The 19,371-nt window shown below is 45.7% G+C and overlaps 1 protein-coding gene across 1 annotated transcript; it reads right to left on the reverse strand.

Annotated features, from left to right (window-relative positions):
- Positions 1 to 6,322: 6,322 nt before the first annotated feature.
- On the reverse strand, positions 6,323 to 15,245 carry RPS16 (ribosomal protein S16). Its single transcript, XM_040344210.1, has 6 exons — positions 15,151 to 15,245; positions 15,000 to 15,054; positions 10,948 to 11,049; positions 8,814 to 8,910; positions 7,177 to 7,224; positions 6,323 to 6,508 (listed from the first exon to the last, which is right to left on the reverse strand). The coding sequence occupies exons 1-6, from the start codon at positions 15,159 to 15,161 to the stop codon at positions 6,363 to 6,365; spliced, it is 459 nt and encodes a 152-aa protein (XP_040200144.1). The 5' UTR covers positions 15,162 to 15,245; the 3' UTR covers positions 6,323 to 6,362.
- Between the last annotated feature and the right edge of the window lie 4,126 nt (positions 15,246 to 19,371).

The raw sequence follows: 19,371 nt of genomic DNA on the forward strand, positions 1-19,371 counted from the left end.
TTAAAAAGTCCGCTAGATGGTTCAGGTTGCCCTTCAGGTGCACCGCGGTCAAGGATGCAACGTTTACCTCTGCCCAGTACAGAGTTTGTAAGGCCAGGCTTAGGAGACACCTGCTTCTCGTGCCCCCCTGCCTTGAAATATATGCCACTGCTGTGGCATTGTCCGACAGAACTTGGACATGTTGACCTCGGATTATCCTACTGAAGGCCCCTAGCCCCAGAAAAATGTCTCTTAGGTCCCTCCAATTGGAAGATTTCCTGGAATCCTCCCTTGACCAGGATCCCTGGGCCATCTGGCCCTCGAGACGGGCGCCCCACCCCCAGGAACTTGCATCCGTTGTTAGGATCTTTGTCGTGGGGAAGGTCCATAAGAGACCCAGACTCAGGTTTGCCTGAGTCCTCCACCACCACAGCCTATTTACCAGAGATGGGATCATGAACTGTTTTTCCAGCGATTCCCCATAAGCCCAGTTTCGTAAGATCGCCTGTTGGAGAACTCTTGCATGGAGGTGGGCCCACTGAACTGCTGGAATAGAGGCTGTGAGGAGACCCAAAGTGGACATGGCTGTCCGGACAGTTACTGGTAGATTTGTCTGTACTGCTTTTACCGCTGGTTGTACTTTGACTATTTTTTCTTCCGGTAGGAAAATCTTTTCCTGAACTGAATCTATGGAGTAACCCAGAAAAACCATCACTTGAGAGGGAATTAAGTTTGATTTTTCCTTGTTTAAAATCCAACCTAAATCCTCTAAATAAGTCTGAGTCCTCCTCAGATCTCTGAACAACCGATCCTCTGATTTGGCAAACAGCAGGAGGTCGTCCAGGTATGGGATTACAGACACTCCCTCCAGTCTGAGTGGTGCTAATGCCTCCGCCACGACCTTCGTAAAGACCCTGGGGGAGGAGGAGAGACCGAAGGGGAGGGCCCTGAACTGAAAGTGCTTCACCACCTTTCCCTGTTCCGATTGCCAGGCGTAGGTAGCGTTGTGATGAGGCCCTTATTGGGACATGCAGGTATGCATCTCAGATCTATAGAGGCCAGAAAACATCCTGATGGGAGAAGCTTTCTTACTGAATAGATGGTGTCCATTCGAAATCTCTTGTATCGAATGGACCCGTTTAGGATTTTTAAGTTCAGAATCAGTCTGAATTTTCCCGACGGCCTCTTCACTAAAAATACGTGGGAATAACACCCTAGACCCTCTTGCTGGGGTACAGGAGTGATCACCCTTTGTTGAAGAAACTCCTCTATCAGTGACGACATTGCCAGAGATTTCTCCTGATCTCGAGGCAACTGAGTCACGTAAAAACGAGACGGTGGACTTTATGAAAATTCCAGTGGAAGACACACACTGTGGAAGAGACCCACTGTGGAAGAAAAGACTGAAGACGCCCTCCCACAGCCGGGAGACCGTCATTGGGGTTTCGCGGGTTGGCTGGGGGAACGAAACACCCCAGGCTTCCCTCGACCCCTCTGGGGCCGCCAGGACTTTCCACCCTGGCCTCTTTGTGCATCTTTTGAATTTTGGGACTGGAAAAAAGAACGAAAATTCTTCTTGGTCTGTGGCACCACTTTCTTTAAAGGAAATGCTTTTATCCTGTCTGCTGTTCTATCTAGAACTGCCTCTAGACCGGAACCAAACACCAGATCCCCTTCAAAGGGTAGACCATACAGCTTAACCTTCGAAGCTGCGTCACCTGACCATAAGGCTCTTCTGGCCGAGTTAATCATGGCCAAGGACCTAGCCGACATCCTTACTGACTCGGCTGAGGCATCCGCCATGTATCCTACAGCGTTCAACAGAACTGGAAGGGACTCTAGTAGGTCTCTGCGAGGGGTACCTGCCTTAATATGGCATTTTAACTTTTCCAGCCAATGCTCCAGGTTCCTGGCTACTACCGTAGACGCCATAGCAGGCTTGGTTGGCTAGTGTGGAATCCCAAGCCTTCTTCAAAAGAGCATCAGCTCTTTTGTCCATGGTATCCTTCAAGGCACCCATGTCCTCAAAAGGCCAAGTCTGTGTTACGTGACACTTTAGAAAAAGCTGCATCAAGCTTAGGTTTCTGGTTCCAAACCTGCGCTTCATCATTATCAAAAGGAAATCTCCTTTTAAGAGACTTGGAGAAGAAGAGGGCCCTCTCTGGGTCCTTCCATTCCCTTTTGACAGCATCCGACAACACTTTGTGTACTAGAAAGGTTTTGTGCTTAACCTCATCTAACACTTGGTACATCTTGTCGTGTAACGACAACTGGGCCTTATTCTCCTTAATATTAAGGGTAGCATGAATGGTTTTCAGGTCAACTACCTCCTCCAAAGACAGCTTGTAGCGTGATGAAGATGTATCCCTATCCTCATCTTCCTCAGACCCCGAAACCACGCTTCTAGGTTCCTCTTCCCCAGACTCACTAACTGCCCCCCGTGGGTACTAGTGGAAGCCCTAGAGGCTGACTGTGAAACCGGACGTTTGTCTAGGTAGGAACGGAATGATTGAAAAGTATCCTCCAGTTAGGTTGTTCAGAGGGTGCACTAGTGGAGGCTTCCTCTCTAACCAAATCAGAAATGCAGGTTTTGCATAACAGTTTGTGCCATGATCCCTTAAGGGATGTCTTGCAAATAGCACACTTTTTCTTAGGTGGAGGCAATGCAACGTTAAGTTTTTCTTTACATTTCTGAAAGACACAAGAGACACCACCACCATGCTTAACTTTTGTGTATCAGATACCAGCAAATTGCCACCAACAGTCAGTGAACAAAACAGACCAATCCCCATCACCGCTGTGCCAAACAAATAAAACTCTCCCAGAGACGCAACTAGAGTGCCGCAGGCTCCCCTCCCCCTAAGGGGGCAACAGGAGCTTGTGGCTCCTGCTCCTGCCACCTCCGCTGCTTCTTCTGGCTCCATCTCTTCCAGGGTGTAGCAGCCGTCCGGTAGTTCTATTTGAACTTTCCCGGTTAAACTCGCCGCTGCGAGAACCGGAAATGCATCACCAAGGCCCCCTCCCCCTCTGTGCTCCAGCGGCTGGAACCGGAAGTGACGTCACCTGCCACTCGGACCGGACCATCGTGAACCCGGAAGAAGCACCCGGCCACCGCCATTAGTTCACGATGCCCGATCTACGGGAGCAGAAAACCTCCAGCAGCCTTCGCCCTCGCCAGACTCGAGAAGGGGAAAAGCACCGGAGCATCCCCCACCCGTCAGGGGGGATGCTGGGTCTGCCTCCAGAGAAAAAAACAACCGACCGCAGGTATGCTCCAGCCACCTCCACCTGGAGCGAGTACAGCACACCCCTGGTTCTCTGCGGCGCTTCCACCATGGCCGGAGGAAACACAACAACTGAGGTCATGGTGGAAGTGGGCGGAGTTTAAAGCAACGACTGCAGTGTTTCCTGGGAAGTGGGTGGAGCTGCGCTCTCCAAGTGCTGTCCTGAAAGAAGAGGTGAGAAAATGCAGTTAAAACTTTTTTTTCCATCGATACATGTGCAGGACCCAGGTCCCCAAACACTTTAGGACAATAACTTAGCATATTAGCCTTTAAAATTAGCACTTTAGATTTCAAACGTTCGAGTCCCATAGACTTTAATGGGGTTCTAAAGTTCACACGAACATTTGGTGTGTTCGCAGGTTCTGGTGCGAACCAAACAGGGGGGTGTTCGGCTCATCCCTAATCCTGACGCTACCGGAGTAGGAGAGGTGGGCACCTCTTGCTGCCTAACAGTTAAGCCTGGAATTTGCGTATCTGCAACACATTTTCTGAAGGATTGGAAGGTGGATTGCATCTCATCCTTGAAAGATCCGAGGAATTGGGTAAGAGGAATCCTCGTTGTTTAGTACCGCTGTAATACAGGGGGCACATAAGGTTTTAGTGTAGCTGGATGAAAGCCTTGTATTGCATGTGGGGCACTTTTTCTTGTCTTTGGAAGTGGCCTTTGCACTATGTTCTTTAGGGTCCTTCTGGGTAGGGAACAAAAGGGAGAGAGGGCTTTTAGTGCCATAATGTAGTAGTGTGCCGCTCCCCTGTCCTAAGGTGCCCACGGAGCTCTGAATAGTTCTCTGAACTTCCTAGCTCCCCTTCTATGCAGGTGAAAAAAAAAAACACAGAAAAAGAGGCTCTGGCCAGGCCAGCCTACCTGTGAAGAGCCGGCGTTAAACTCCCCCTGAAGCTTGGGATGCCTCCATGGCGCGCCGTTCGTAGGTCCATGCTGTTGCCTTTTGAAAACGCTGCCTCGGCCTTCCCCCATTCTCTGCGCCGGAAACCGGAACCAGTGTTTTAGCGCACAGCGATGAAGCGCATCCTGCTGAAGGTGACGCTGGGCGTCTTCCCGTTCACGTTGCCTACCGCAAGGAGAGTGAGCTCTCCTGCTGCGGACGCCATGCTAATCAACGCTGCCCACTTCCTTGTCGGCCTCGGGAGAGGGGACTCCATACACATGCGGAGGGAACACGTGGCCACGGAGTTTTAAAGGTAAGGGGGAAAACTTGGCTGCTCCAGCCCTTGTTTGATTCTCTCCCAGACCCATCTCCCCTTTAAAAGATGATTCCTTCAGGTCTCCTTCGACTGAAAAAAAAATTACCAGGTGCCTGAGGGACCGCCTTTTAAAGAGCTGGAGGTGATGCGTTTCTTGTCCAGGGAGGAGCTCCCTCTCTCAAGGGCTGTCCTGGAAGACGACTTTGGAAAGTAAGGTTATACTTTGTATCTGAACATAAAAATCCAAATGAACATTGAACGGTTGTCTGTATATAAAAATTAGATTGCACCATGAGAGGGAGACAGGTTACATTTTGGATCTTTACTAATGAGCCACTAGGTGGATAGATTATGAAAATGCACTTATCTTCAAAGAATCATTGAGTAAATGGGCGAATTCTGGGTCATATTAGTTGCTTGGATGTCCTTTGGCTCCAATAGGTTGAGTTATGACCAGGAACAGTTAAAGATTAGCAATACTTACTAGCCAGCCTGGACCAGAACAAAATAAAAAAATAGGCCTGGGCAATTTAGGCCGAGCAGCTTTTTTTTTTTAATTTTTTTTTATAAATCAGGGAAGCGTGACGTTTGTTGTTATTTAACCAACCCATTAGGACCCTCTCACACTGGGGCGGGAGCGGAGGTAAAGCGCCGCCATTTTTAGCGGCACTGTATCACCAATATCACAGCACTTTTCGGCAGCTAGTGGGGCCGTTTTACCCCCGCTAGCAGCAGAGAAAGGCGCTTTGCCGGCAGTATAGCTGCGGTGTCCCATTCATTTCAATGGGCATGAGCGGTATTACACACTGCTCCAACGATATGGCTAGCAGGACTGACAGTCCTGCTAGTGCACTGCTCCAGTGTGAAAGCCATCAGGCTTTCACACTGGAGACAGCAGCGGCTGCTGCTTCAGATCAGTTTGCAGGCACCATTTTTAGCGCAATAGCGTCTGCAAAATGACCCAGTGTGAAAGGGGTCTTACAGAAGAGGGCGAGTGATCAATGTAGAAGCATTAGTCATACAACCTATCCACTATAATCAAACCAAATGTAGGCGTTTGCAGTAAATTGTGACGCCTTGAAGTATATAAATCACTACTAGGGGTGCAACGGATCGTCACCGATCCGTGATCCGAACGGGTCACCCCATTCGGATCGGCACACCCCGCGATCCGCTCCGGAGCCTAGGCAAGTCCCCGGCTTCGGCCATCTTGCTCCACCCAGTCTGCTTGCCAGAGCCCAGCGAGACACGCCTCCCCGGGGAGGCGTGTCACGCTGTGCACTGGCAAGCACACTTGGAGAGGGAATGTTAGCAGTGAAGCACTGGTGTGAGAGGGGAAAAAAAAAAGCACAATAGCAATTCACAGGGGTGGATTAAAGAGGAAGCAGGTGAGGCTGTTTGGACAGGACTTGTTAAAAGTACAATCTTGATGTTTTTACAGCAAGATTATTTACTACTGCATGTTATTTCCCCCCAGTTCTGACAATGACTATAAAATGTGTATGCATGCATATATATATATATATATATATATATATATATATATATATATATATATATATATATATATATATATATATATATAGTGTGTGTTGCACCCCTAATCACTACAGTATATAATGTAAATTTACTGTAAGAGTCATAAAATAATGCCTGCATTATAAATTAGTCATAATAAGGCATGTACAGAAGAGAGTGGCTAGGAATAGTGCAAGAAACTAAAGCAACAAATCCGTTCTAAAATGCATTCATTCTCACAGCTATACAAGTCATATCTCCTGACATGTCTGTACTCATGAAAAAAATGGTGTGAAAACAAGACACTCAAATCAAAAACCTGTAAGAGTCCAAAAATGATTTTCCATACTTTATTGCAGAAAAATGTACATGGTAAATTTAACGGTAAGACTTCTGGTAGCGAGCACGGGCTCCAGGTCCACCAAACTTCTTGGACTCGCAACGACGAGGATCTGCAACTAGAAGGGTCCTGTCATACTGAATAAGAATATCTTTGATTTCCTTCTTGGAGGCTTCATCAACATCTGGAAGAAATGCAACATTTACAATTAACACGTGCAAAAAATGTTGTACTGTAATGAACTTCCTACACTTGCGATCTTTGTAACCCATAAAAAAAAAAAAAAAAAAGTTTTGGCTTGAGTAGGACTTGAAGGACTGGGCGTGTTTATCTTCCTACACATTTCCCCTAAGATAACCATTTCTTCTGATGTAAATGCTGCTTTGAGGATAGCTATACTAAAATGGAAAAGTGTGATAACCCAACTGCAGAGACCTAAAACACCAGCTCCTATAGAAAAAAAAAATGTAAGTCGCAACATGCCAACATAGGGTCTATATGCTGTAAGGTCTATGACCTAGATAGAACTCTAAATGAAAGAAAAACACACACACACACACACACACACACACACACAATTAAACCTCATCACCGACAAACAAATCAAAGCACATGTACACTGTTATAGCTGCTATAGAACATGCAATTCTGTTTAAACGCTCATGACAAGAAAAGATGGAAAGAGCAGAATATGATACTGTAGGTGCTTGGCTGTGCTATCTGAAAAGTGTATTGCAAGACAATGCACATTTGCAATTCAGCTCTGCTTTGGACTTCATTTTACTTTGCATAATAAAATGTAAAATGGATCAATTGAAAGTGGAAAAAGATAAACACAAATAGGAAACTTACATTTCTGATAATAAGCCACCAATGATTTAGAAATAGCCTGGCGAATTGCTGTACAAGAGAAAAAAATATATAAAAAAAAATTAGAGGGTATTACTGAAGGAACAGAAAAACACTATGTGCTTGCATGAATATGGATTCATAAGAGCTTAGGGACAAACATATTACAAAGCGGTTGTAAGGCTGGGTTCACACTACGATTTTCCCGTCCGTCAGCCGCATACGATTTCAGTATTGAAAACGTACAGGCCCGGACGGGAAAACGTATAGATAGACAATGCATTGCAAATCGTATGCACTCAGATGCATCCGGGTGCGTACGATTTGCTGGCAAAACGTTTTTTAAACGTACGCAAAACCGTGTTCAACCACGGTTTTGCGGACGTTTTTAAAACAGTATGGCAAACGCATAAGTTTTTCTTTAACATTAACGTCTGTGCGGTTCCATACGTTCCCGTCCGTTTCAGCCGCATACGGTTTTTCATATAAATCGTATGCGGCTGACGGACAGGAAAATTGTAGTGTGAACCCAGCCTAAGAGGCAGGTTTTTCATCTTCTATGCATAAATAAAAAAACAAAAACCACTTGTGTGCAGCGGCATTCCCCCCCCCCCCCTTTCAACCCCCCCTAATCCCAGCAATGTCCACAAGTGTCTCAGCCATCACTGCATCTCGGCTTAGGAGCCTCCATAGCAAGCCGCTTGCTGTGGGGCACTCTACAGGAGTGAGGGGCCAGGAGCACAGAAGAGGGACCGAGGAGAGGACCTGGGCTGCTCTGTGCAAATCCATGGCAAAGCAGGCAAGTTTAACTTTTTTTTCCCTAAAAATAAGTCTTTACACTCACTTTAAAGTGCAACTAGTGAAAAATTGTATTCATGTTTTTACATTGGATATAAATTATTTCCAGTCTACTCATATTGATCTGAACCTACTTGAGCTTGTAAACTGTCAGGAACCCCACAAATTTAAATCCTTCACTTAAACATATTCATAGACACCGCTATGTCACATTTGACAGAACCTGTCCTCTGAACTACAGCAGCGGACAATTTGCAAAGCATGCAGGGAATGCCGTACATTGTTGAAAGGTATAGCCGACAAACAGGCAGCATTAACAGCATGATTTTTCTAGTATTCTTATCTTGGTTTGTATTACTATTACAAAGCAAAGTTTATGGAATGAAACTGTATCCTGTAACTATAGAAGGTCATGTGATTGCCGGGAGCCACTCTGACATAGGTACAGATAAGCATATTTTTTTATATGGCAAAGGAGCTGAGGGGGCAGGCGCTGACACAAGCAGGAAGGGAGGAGGGAGAGGATAGAGGCGAGAACAAACCAGGGCTGTGGATGACCGAGGCTTGTACGCTGACCATGGCAGCCGTGATACACTGTGGTTAGTTTACAGGAGGGAGAGTATAGCCAGGCAGGATCAGCCAGGTTTTCTTAGGTGATAGAAGTGGCCAAATTACACAGCACAATCACTGTGCTGTACAGCAAGCTTTAAGGGAACATGATCTGTTTTTTTTGGGTTAACAAACGCTATAGTCATTTAAGCTTTAAGTTTGGATTAATTCAGAAATCTTTTAACTATAAAAAGTGCATGGACATTTATATGGTCAACTAAAGCTATTCTTACCATAAACTTGAGCGACGTGTCCACCACCCTTCACACGGACTCTGATGTCAACACCAGCAAATCGCTCCTTGCCCAAAAGGAGAACAGGCTCCAGCAGCTACATAGGGGAACAAAGCAAATAATTTTATACTTCATTATACAGCAATTGCGTTTTTTTTTTTTTTTTTTTTTAAAGTGCCCCCCCTCATCTGCCAGAGCAATTGCAAATCGCAGCATGCTTTGCGCATGCACAGTAGAGAACTGGCTGCTGAACCCGACAGCCAATCTAAAGATCGTCTGGGCTGCTGACATAGCAGGCTTCCTGGACAGGCAAGTGTCCATATATTATTGTAGCTTCTGACTTAATGCTGAACCTCTTCTTTTAGTGTCCTGCAGACACTTACCCCAGCTTTGTCTGTACCTCTATACAGCACTCTGTTTGAAAGATGAAGGAAGTGTCAGTGAACTACCCTTGTTCTGAGAACTACGTCCTCTCGGGGGATCAGGAAGGATTTTTTTCCCCTGCTGTAGCAAATTGGATCATGCTCTGCTGGGGTTTTTTGCCTTCCACTGGATCAACTGTGTGTATGGAATTTGGTATGTGGGATTGTACAATATTTTTTATTCATTTATTTTTTATGGTTGAACTGGATGGACTTGTGTCTTTTTTCAACCTGACCAACTATGCAACTATGAGAACTACAAGCTGTCTGCCTTGCTGTGAAGGATGAGGCGGTGCAAACTAAGCACTGCACAGCCGTGGCAATATTAAAAAGGGACAGCAGGGAGAGGCTCCCCCATCCGCTGTCACAGCTGGAACATGGACTCAACCAACAAAAGGGCATTTTCCATCTCCCCCAGTGTACTGACCATGAACTGATCAGCAAAGCAGCAGGCAAGAACCTTCAAGGCTCACTTAGCAGTTCCAAAACTGGTAATCTGCGGTCAAGAGATTGCCGCAGTAACATGGCCCTAAGGGGGTCAAGCAGCAGCAGTAAAAATAAATTAAGCCACAGTGGGACTACATTGTTAGTGTGTAATGCACATTGCACACAGGCTTTTGCTTGGTTAAAAAAAAAGTGGTGAGATGATACATAGTCTCCTAGCCACCCTTAGAGGCAGCAAGGGTTGCCACCTATGTGAAGACCAGAGATGCCAAATTCAACTTAAATATTTCTAATCGGGGGCAACAATTACCAAACGATATATTAATAAAAGATCAACAATTGGAAATATTAGGCTTATTCAAAAAAATTAAAATAATTTGCAAAAAAAATACTAAAGCACAAAGAGCAAAAAATTGATAAAGTGCAGTAGCCCATAGCAACCAGAATTCACTGATTCTGAATAGTTGATGTACTGATCTTTGTACGCAGTTGCTTGCTCTTTTTATACAATAAACCTGTATACATAATCTACCAAGAGATTACAATTTTTCCCGGCAATTACAGAGAAATCATACCTGAATTAAACCCTAACATTTAAAAAGAACCAGTTACAAATGCCCATTTGTTAGAAGCTAAATATCAGTTCTTGTGCAAGAGGACAGTCGCATCAAATTTGCCATTTGATTACATTCTGTAACAGCACAAATGTCAGCCTGGCACCATGGAAGCAGATCAGTCTGCTGCCTGAGCTTGGGACTGATGCTCAACATCACTGGGCAGCTGAAGGATACAATTCTCAAAACACTGAGATCTGTTACAGGAAACCTCTCCAAGTGCGTTTTCAGTATCAAGTCAGGTAGTGGAAAGAAATTCCGTGCTGCACATACAAATGCACTAAAAAATCATGTGCAGCAACATGCCATCATATGCATTTTCACATGCATTGCATTTGTTTTGTTTTGTTGTGAACAAGGCGCATAGAAAAACTGTTTTATAGGTGATCTTACAGTGATTGTGTTTATCAAGTGCAGAAAATTAGCCCTTAGTCACTACTTTGCCAGATATGATCGGGGGGGGGGGGGGGAGAGAATTCCTGGGAGGTAAGCATCACCATTCAGGAGTGGGGATTCAGATCACGGACCCAATATTACCAAGTGGTAGTTATAGTGTCACTCCCCTATACTATAGGTTGAACTAGATGGATTTCAACCTATGTAACTTCCATGACGAGAATCAAGTTAGAAATAAAAAATGTAAACCAAACATACCTTGTACTGCAGGGTCGCAGGTTCAATTATCTCCAATGGTCTTCCATTAACTTTGATGAGCCCATTGCCTCTTTTGCAGTGGGCAACAGCAGTTGCAGTTTTCTGAGGGAAAAAAAACACCTCTATGTGAAAAAATTTAAAAACAAACTACAAACCAAAGTTTAAGACATTTATGAAGAAATAAAGAACAGCAGCACAACATGAATGAAAACGTAGTGCCTATATAGCAAAAAAAAAAAAAAAAAAAAAACCCACATGCTTTAACTGCCATTCAAATCCCTATTTACGAGGGTAAACTTCTTTGACCTGGTGCCCCATGTCAATGAGAAAGGGACGAGAAAGAATTGCCCTTTATGTGGAAAGATTTTCTCTCCATTCTTAATATCTGAAGAACAGGAATTTAAATCTCTCCAAAGAGACAGGCAGCAAAAGAACCAATTTAACAATTGCATACTGTAAAACTTAAAGCAGAGGTTCGGCAGAATTATTATTATTATTTTTTTTTTTTTTTTTTAAAGCCAGCAGCTACAAATACGGCAGCTGCGGACTTAAAAAAAAAAAAAAAAAAAAGGACACTTACCTGTCAAGCGCACTTGCGATGTCAGCAGCCGAGGCTGAGCAATCGCTCGGTCCTTGGCTGCTTCTGCCGCCATCCTCGGTGAGGGAATCAGGAAGTGAAGCCTTGCGGCTTCACTGCCCGACTCCCTACTGCGCATGCGCGAGGATCTCGGCGTGCCGTCACTGGTCCCCGCTCTCTCCTGGGAACAGTGTTTCCCAGAAGACAGCGGGGGGCATGACGTGCCAGGCTCTATTTGTGAAAAAGAAAAAAAAAAAAAAAAGACGCCAATTTTGTTTGGGAGCCATGTCGCATGAACGCGCAATTGTCAGTTAAAGCGACGCAGTGCCGAATCGCAAAAAGGGGCCTGGACCTTTACCTGCATATTGGTCTGGGTCTTAAGTGGTTAAAAGGGTAGTAAAAGGTTCATGTTTTTTTCACCTTAATGCATCCTATGCATTAAGATGTAAAAACATGTCGATTACCGGCCCCCCAGACCCCCCTTTTACTTCCCTAAACCCTGGAAAATCCTGCGTCGCGAAAGCACTCGATCTGTGCCTGGACTATGTACACTAAGTGTATAACACAGGAGCACGCCCGCAAGGCAACACCCTCAGGAGAGAGCTTCCCAGAGGGAGTTAGCTATTGTGGGGAGGAGACGTGGGGGACCCCAGAAGAGGATGTTTGGGGCAACTGTGCAAAACTAACTGCACAGTGGACACAAGTATGATATGTTTATTAACAAAACAAAGAAATAACCAAACCTATAGTATCACTTTCTAACCACTCAAGGACCTGCTCACGACTATATACATCCTGTCTTTAAAGATGCATATCTCGGTAACGGCAGCCGCCACAACCGAGATATCCATCTTTCCTGCGAGCGGTCCTGTAAACGATAATGGTGGTCTCCGCCGCAAGATCGGCGTGGCGGGAGAGGGCCCCTCCCGCCGCTTAGCGAGCCATCAGCAGCGGCGATCGGGTGCCGTCTCCTGCTTGGCTTAGCAGGGCGGAAGTGACGTCAAAACGTCACTTCAGCCCATGCTTCTTAAAGCAATATTTTCTTGTCGTCATTTTCTCAAATGACATTTTTTTTTTTTTTTACCCCAGATCTCATATTTAAGAGGACCTGCCATGTTTTTTTCTATTACAAGGGATGTTTACATTCCTTGTAATGGGAATAAAAGTGATCCATTTTTTTTTTCAGTGTAAAAAATATAAATAAGAAAACAAAAAATGTTTCAAAGCGCCCCGTCGAGCTCATGCGCAGAAGCAGACGCATACGTGAGTAGCGCCCGCATATGAAAACGGTATTCAAACCACACAAGTGAGGTATCACCGCGATCGTTAGAGCGAGAACAATAATTCTAGCCCTAGACGACCTCTGTAGCTCAAAAGTAGCAACCTATAGAATTTTTTTAAACGTCGCCTATGGAGATTTTTAAGGGTAAAAGTTTGACGCCATTCCACGAGTGGGCGCAATTTTGAAGCATGACATGTTGAGTATCATTTTACTCCGCGTAACATTATATTTCACAATATATTAAAAAAAAAAAAAAAAATTGGGCCAACTTTACTGTTGTCTTGTTTAATTTAAAAAAAAAAAGGTGAATTTTCCTAAAAAAAAAAAAAAAAAAAAAAAAAAAAAAAAGTGTGCTTGTAAGACCGTTGCGCAAATATGGTGTGACAAAAAGTATTGCAATGATCGCCATTTTATTCTCTAGGGTGTTAAAAAAATATATATAATGTTTGGGGGTTGTAAGTAATTTTCTAGCAAAAAAAAAAACAAAACAAAAACAGTTTTAGTCTTGTAAACGACAAATCTGAAAAACAGCCATGGTCAAAGCGGGGGTTCACCCAAAAAAAAATTTAACATTACATTTAGCCGAGTTGTGAGAATGACATTAGGCTGTTTTTTTTTTTCCTTGCTGTACATACCGTTTTATCTATATTTTCAGCGCGGCTTCTGGGTATGTAATCTGCGGGACTGGGCATTCCTAATTGATTGACATGCTTTCCGACCGGCACATACAGCGCGTCACGAGTTGCCAAAAGTAGCCGAACGTCGGTGTGCAGGTGCCGTATAGAGCCGATTTGCAGTCCGGCTTCTTTCGGCAACTCGTGACGCGCTGTATGCGCCGGTCGGAAGCATGTCAACTAGGAACGCCCAGTCCCGCAGATTACATACCTGGAAGCTGCGCTGAAAATATAGATAAAACGGTATGTACGGCAAGGAAATAAAAAAAAAAAAAAAAAAGCCTAATGTCATTCTCACAACTCGGCTGAATGTAATGTTTGGGTGAACCCCCGCTTTATGTGGTGTTCCAGCCTTGGAAAAAAAAAATATTAAAAGCCAGCAACTACACATACTGCAGCTGCTGGCTTTTAATAAATGGACACTTACCTGTCCAGGAGTCCAGTGATTGCGGGTAAAGGAATTTGGCAGTGTAGCCTTTCGGCTTCACGCTGGGAACCCTACAGTACATGCGCGAGGCTCCGCTTCTCTCTCCTATTGGCCCGCCGGCCATGGGAGGAGGGACCCCCCGCGGTGACATCACAGCCTTGCGACGGACTCTCGGAAGTGGGAAAGGATACCTGTCAGACTGGTATCCTGTCCCCCTTTCCCCCAAAAAGTGCCAATTGTGGCACCGGAGGGGGGAGGAATAAGATGAGCAGTTCCACTTTTGGGTGGAACTTTGCTTCAATATCACTTTTAAATAACATGGCTAGGCGGGGCTCTGACCAGCTACCTCATCCATTCTTGTGAATGGAAAACAAGGTCCAGCAAGCCTTTGCGGCTTGTAGTTTTCCATGAATTACTACAGCGCTGTGGTAGTTCAGTCTCATTTTATCTGCTTGCCCCTATGGGATCGAGGTGTACGGGCACAGATCCACTGGCAGATCTGTGGGGGACCTGCATGGCACCAGTGATCTGACCACGGATGCAATGCTTTACAGCAGGGGGTCTCAAACTGGCAGCCCTCCAGCTCTTGAAAAACTACAAGTCCCATGAGGCATTGCAAGGCTGACAGGTACAAGCATGACTCCCACAGGCAGAGGCATGATGGGACTTGTAGTTTCACAACAGCTGGGGGGCCACCCGTTTGAGACCCCCAGGTTCCAGAAAATATATACACATTTTTCTACCTGCAGGAAAAAAACGTGCATTTATATAAAAAATAAAAATAAAATAAAATTCTGTGTAGAGGAGGCCTTAGACAAGAGTTTTGATGCAGGTAACCAGCAACGACAAGAACACAGATTGAACCAGTATACAGAGCAGTATAGAAGATTATATTATTCTAACATGAAGAGATCAGCATTGTATACACTTGTGCCCACATGCGGACTTGTAGGGGACCCCTTGAGCGTGTACGGAGATGCCAGCACTAGGCCAATCACCGGCCCGCAGCAGCTCCTTAGGACGGCGGAGACACGTAACCACGCCGGGGATCTCACCCCACACTACCAGAACAGACACGCGGCCCGCACTCACCTTCCGCCCGAAAACCTGCACGGACTGCAGAGGGCCCTTGGCCGGCACGGTCTTACTAGGAGACAAGAGAAATACATGTGGATTAGAGGCGGCGGGCTCGGTACATACCATATATTTCCAGAATTCGGGCCCAGAACAAGCAGAGCCTTACCTTTCAGACATGACTGCAGCGAGAAAAGGAAAGAAGGAAGGACGGGTTCACCACTCCAGTTCACCAGGGGCTCCCGCGTCTTACGTATCCTGGCGTCATCCGTCCGGAAACGTGCCATACTGCTGGCAATAGACCGAGGAGGCCATTTTGGTTGTGGGAACCACTGGATGATAGCACTACGTGGAAATTGCATGCTATAGAGATGATAAGGAATGACAGACTCTCTCAGGAAACATTTGTAACAATAAATGGAAGACCTTATGTGAATTGTCACTGGGCCCTCCGCACACAGCAGTATTCCCTCACAACTCTGTATGAGAACAGGGCTTCTTTGTTCATAGAGTTTGGAAAACACAGGCAACCCAGCCAGCTCTGACCGCTCCTGAAAGTGTTTGGAAATGTACAAGGGTTTGTTTTACTTTAATGTGTTCTGTGCATTAAGGTTAACAAAAAAAAAAAACGTTTTAAAAGTCCCTTCCCCCAGGTTGACCAGACATCCCTGGTTTCCGGGGACAGTCCCCGGATTGAGGACACTGTCGCCAAATCAAGTCTGTCCCCGGATTGGATTTGAACAGGGGCTGGGGCATTTTCAAAGACAGTCGGTGCAGAATAAAAAAACGTAATTCTGAATTGCACACCCAAGCTCCGCCGCTCGTACTAGCTTAGGGGGTGCATTTTTTCCATTGGCTGTGCCCCTTTCTGATGGTCATGTGCTGGTCGTAGCGGAGGTAATATTTCTTTATTTTCGTGCGCATGCCCATTCAGCTCTGCTCGCATGTTCTTCTGCCTTGGCTCAAGTCCCAGCCAGCCACTTGCCTGCTCATCTCCTTGCCTTCCCTGGTGGAGTGATCTTCCTCCGCTCTCCACTCAGTAGTAGCCAGGGCCCGGAGAGTAAGGCCGTGTACACACCAGCAAACATGTACGATGAAACCGGTCCGCCGGACCGTTTTCACCTTACATGTCTGCCCGGGGCTTTCTGTACGATGGCTGTACTAACCATCGTACAGAAAGCCGCGCGTAAACAATACGCGGGGCGTGTCCGCGGTGTCGCCGCATCGATGACGCGGTGTCGCCGCGACAATGACGCGGCGACGTGGGCGGGCCTGCCAGTTATATGCTTCCACGCATGCGTCAAAGTCATTCGACGCATGCAAGGGATGGCGGGCGCTCGGACATGTACGGTAGGTCTGTACAGACGACCGAATATGTCCGAGCGGGCAGGATTCCGCAGACCAGTTTCAGCAGACATGTTTGGTCGTCTGTACGGGGCCTAAGACTTAACAGGCTGTGAGGCAGGCAGAGAGTCACCGATTGCCATCATTACCAGTGGCGGCCCGTCCATAGGGGGCGCCCGGGCGCCGCCCCCCCTCCCCCAGCCAGTAAAAAAAAAAAAAAAAAAAAACTTTTTTTTTTTTTTTTTTAAACATGTCCCTTTAAAAAAAACGAAAAAAAAAATCCTTATGTGCACTGTGTCCCGGCACCGGGCGCCGGGCATAGTGCGGTTTGGGTAGAGCTACGTCTGTGCAATTGCAGACGCGGCGCTACACTGGCAGCTAAAATATGCCTTTGTGGCGCAAACCGACGCGCCACTATTTCCGGAGCGATGGCCGGGCGGGTGCAGTGAGTGCACACAGTGCATAGAACTATTTCACATCCCCAGTGGACGGTGCTTTCTTTCACAGTCTCCAAGCACAGGAAGTGACCTCAGCGCTGCAGCTCAATAGAACACGCACGGCCTGAGTGAGAGGATCTGCTGCAAAGAGGTAGGGAACTAACTGAAGCCATGCCTTCCCCCCCAGTCCCCCATGTGAGAAATATATTTTCGGGCAAAATCGCGGCACCCTCCAGCACTAACCCCCCCACTTATTAAAACTTTTTTAATGTACCATCTGGCCGAATAGGCGGCCGTCAGGACCCCCCCCCCCCCCCCTGCTTATTGAAAGTTTCTGGGCGGTTGTCACTGATAATGATTTTTAATGTTCAATGCAATGCATATTATGGGTGAAATGCCAGCTGTCAGCAGCCTGAGCCCAGGAGAAGATGGGGAACTACAAGTCCCAGCAGGTTATAATATAAGGCTCCTAGGTGGATGGGTGTCTTATATTATAACCTGCTGGGACTTGTAGTTCCCCATCTTCTCCTGGGCTCAGGTGCATGCAATCCACCATCTATGGGACTACAAGTCCCAGCAGTGAGAAAAACTAGACAAAGATGATGGATTGCATGCACCTGAGCCCCAGGAGACGATGGAGAACTACAAGTCCCAGCAGGTTATATAAAGCTCCGAGGTGGATGGATGACTGGACAGTGACACAGTGGGGACAATTGGCACAGCGACAATTAAAGGGCACAGTGGTGACAATTGGCACAGTGACCACAATTGATGGCATGGCGCAGTGGCTGCATTTGATGGCATGGTACAGTGGCTGCATTTGATGGCATGGCACAGTGGTGACAATTGATGGCACAGTGACCACAATTGATGGCATGGCACAGTGGTGACAATTGATGGCACAGTGACCACAATTGATGGCATGGCACAGTGGCGACAATTGATGGCATGGTACAGTGGCTGCATTTGATGGCATGGCACAGTGGTGACAATTGATGGCACAGTGACCACAATTGATGGCATGGCACAGTGGTGACAATTGATGGCACAGTGACCACAATTGATGGCATGGCACAGTGGCTGCATTTGATGGCATGGTACAGTGGCTGCATTTGATGGCATGGCACAGTGGTGACAATTGATGGCACAGTGACCACAATTGATGGCATGGCACAGTGGCTGCATTTGATGGCATGGTACAGTGGCTGCATTTGATGGCATGGCACAGTGGTGACAATTGATGGCACAGTGACCACAATTGATGGCATGGCACAGTGGCTGCATTTGATGGCATGGTACAGTGGCTGCATTTGATGGCATGGTACAGTGGCTGCATTTGATGGCATGGCACAGTGGTGACAATTGATGGCACAGTGACCACAATTGATGGCATGGTACAGTGGCTGCATTTGATGGCATGGCACAGTGGTGACAATTGATGGCACAGTGACCACAATTGATGGCATGGCACAGTGGTTGCATTTGATGGCATGGCACAGTGGTGCGAATTGATGGAACAGTGGCTGCATTTGATGGGCACAGTGAGGCTGCGATTTTTTTTTCTTCGTTTGCGCCCCCCCAAAAATTTTGAGCACCAGCCGCCACTGATCATTACTAGTAAAAAAAATATATATGTCCCTGAATTTCAATTTAAAAATCTGGTCACCGTACCATACACAGTGGATGTAAACCCAAATTTTTTATTTATCTTCTTTTTTTTTTTTTCAATAATTTTTATTGGGTTATAATAAAACATTTACAATAAGCACATGTATCAATGGAAGTAAGTAGAGATAAAAAACATGTATAAAATTATACAAGATTTTAGCCTGGACAGTAGAGATAAGCTTATAAAAGGATTTGCAAGCGATCAATGAAAATTAAACTGTAAAGATAAAGAAATTCACAACATCACTTCAATTATAACAGGACCCAAATGTATGTAGTATGAGGCTGGAAAGAAATACAATAAAAGTACATTAAGGTATCTTAGGTTGCACCTGAGTCGAAAGAGAGATTTAGGGCCTCAAGGTTAAAAGGACAAGTGTCAAAGTTTATATGTTGTTTTCGTACCAATTTTTCCAAGGTGCCCATGACAAAGTATGTGTAGGTAGAGTAAGCAAAGGTACTGCCATCATTCTCTCATATGTGTAGTGCAAATTAGTTAAATCAATAACATCCAGAATACAAGGTGGAAACGGATCTTTCCACTTTCTGGTAATTGAAAGCCTAGCAGCCATAAGGAGATGGACAATGGAATTTCTGAGGTTCAATACAAAGTTTTCAATGCCCAAAGAGAGCAAAGCTAAGGCTGGGTTGGGGGTAATCTGAGTGCCCGATAAAAAAGAAATAATTTTAAATACCTCTTTCCAATATTTTGTAAGCAAAGGGCAGCCCCACATAGTATGGAGCAAGTCTCCCTTAAGTCCACACAACCTCCAGCATTTGTCCGAGTGTTTGTCACTAAATTTAGAAACGACATCTGGTGTATAATACCACCGTAAAGTGATTTTAATTGCTAGTTCCCATAAGGAAGAACACTTAGTAGATGATTGATTGAATCTGCATGCTGTACGCCATTGGTCATCTGTATATGACTGTTTTAGATC

The sequence above is a fragment of the Rana temporaria genome, chromosome 3 (genome assembly GCF_905171775.1).
Source record: "Rana temporaria chromosome 3, aRanTem1.1, whole genome shotgun sequence".
Lineage (NCBI taxonomy): Eukaryota > Metazoa > Chordata > Amphibia > Anura > Ranidae > Rana > Rana temporaria.

Coding starts and splice junctions, on each gene's coding strand:
- RPS16 (XM_040344210.1), bottom strand. Junction 8,911..10,947: donor CTGCGACCCTGCAGTACAAG/GTATGTTTGGTT, acceptor TCCCCTATGTAG/CTGCTGGAGCCTGTTCTCCT. Junction 6,509..7,176: donor GGTGGCTTATTATCAGAAAT/GTAAGTTTCCTA, acceptor CATTTCTTCCAG/ATGTTGATGAAGCCTCCAAG.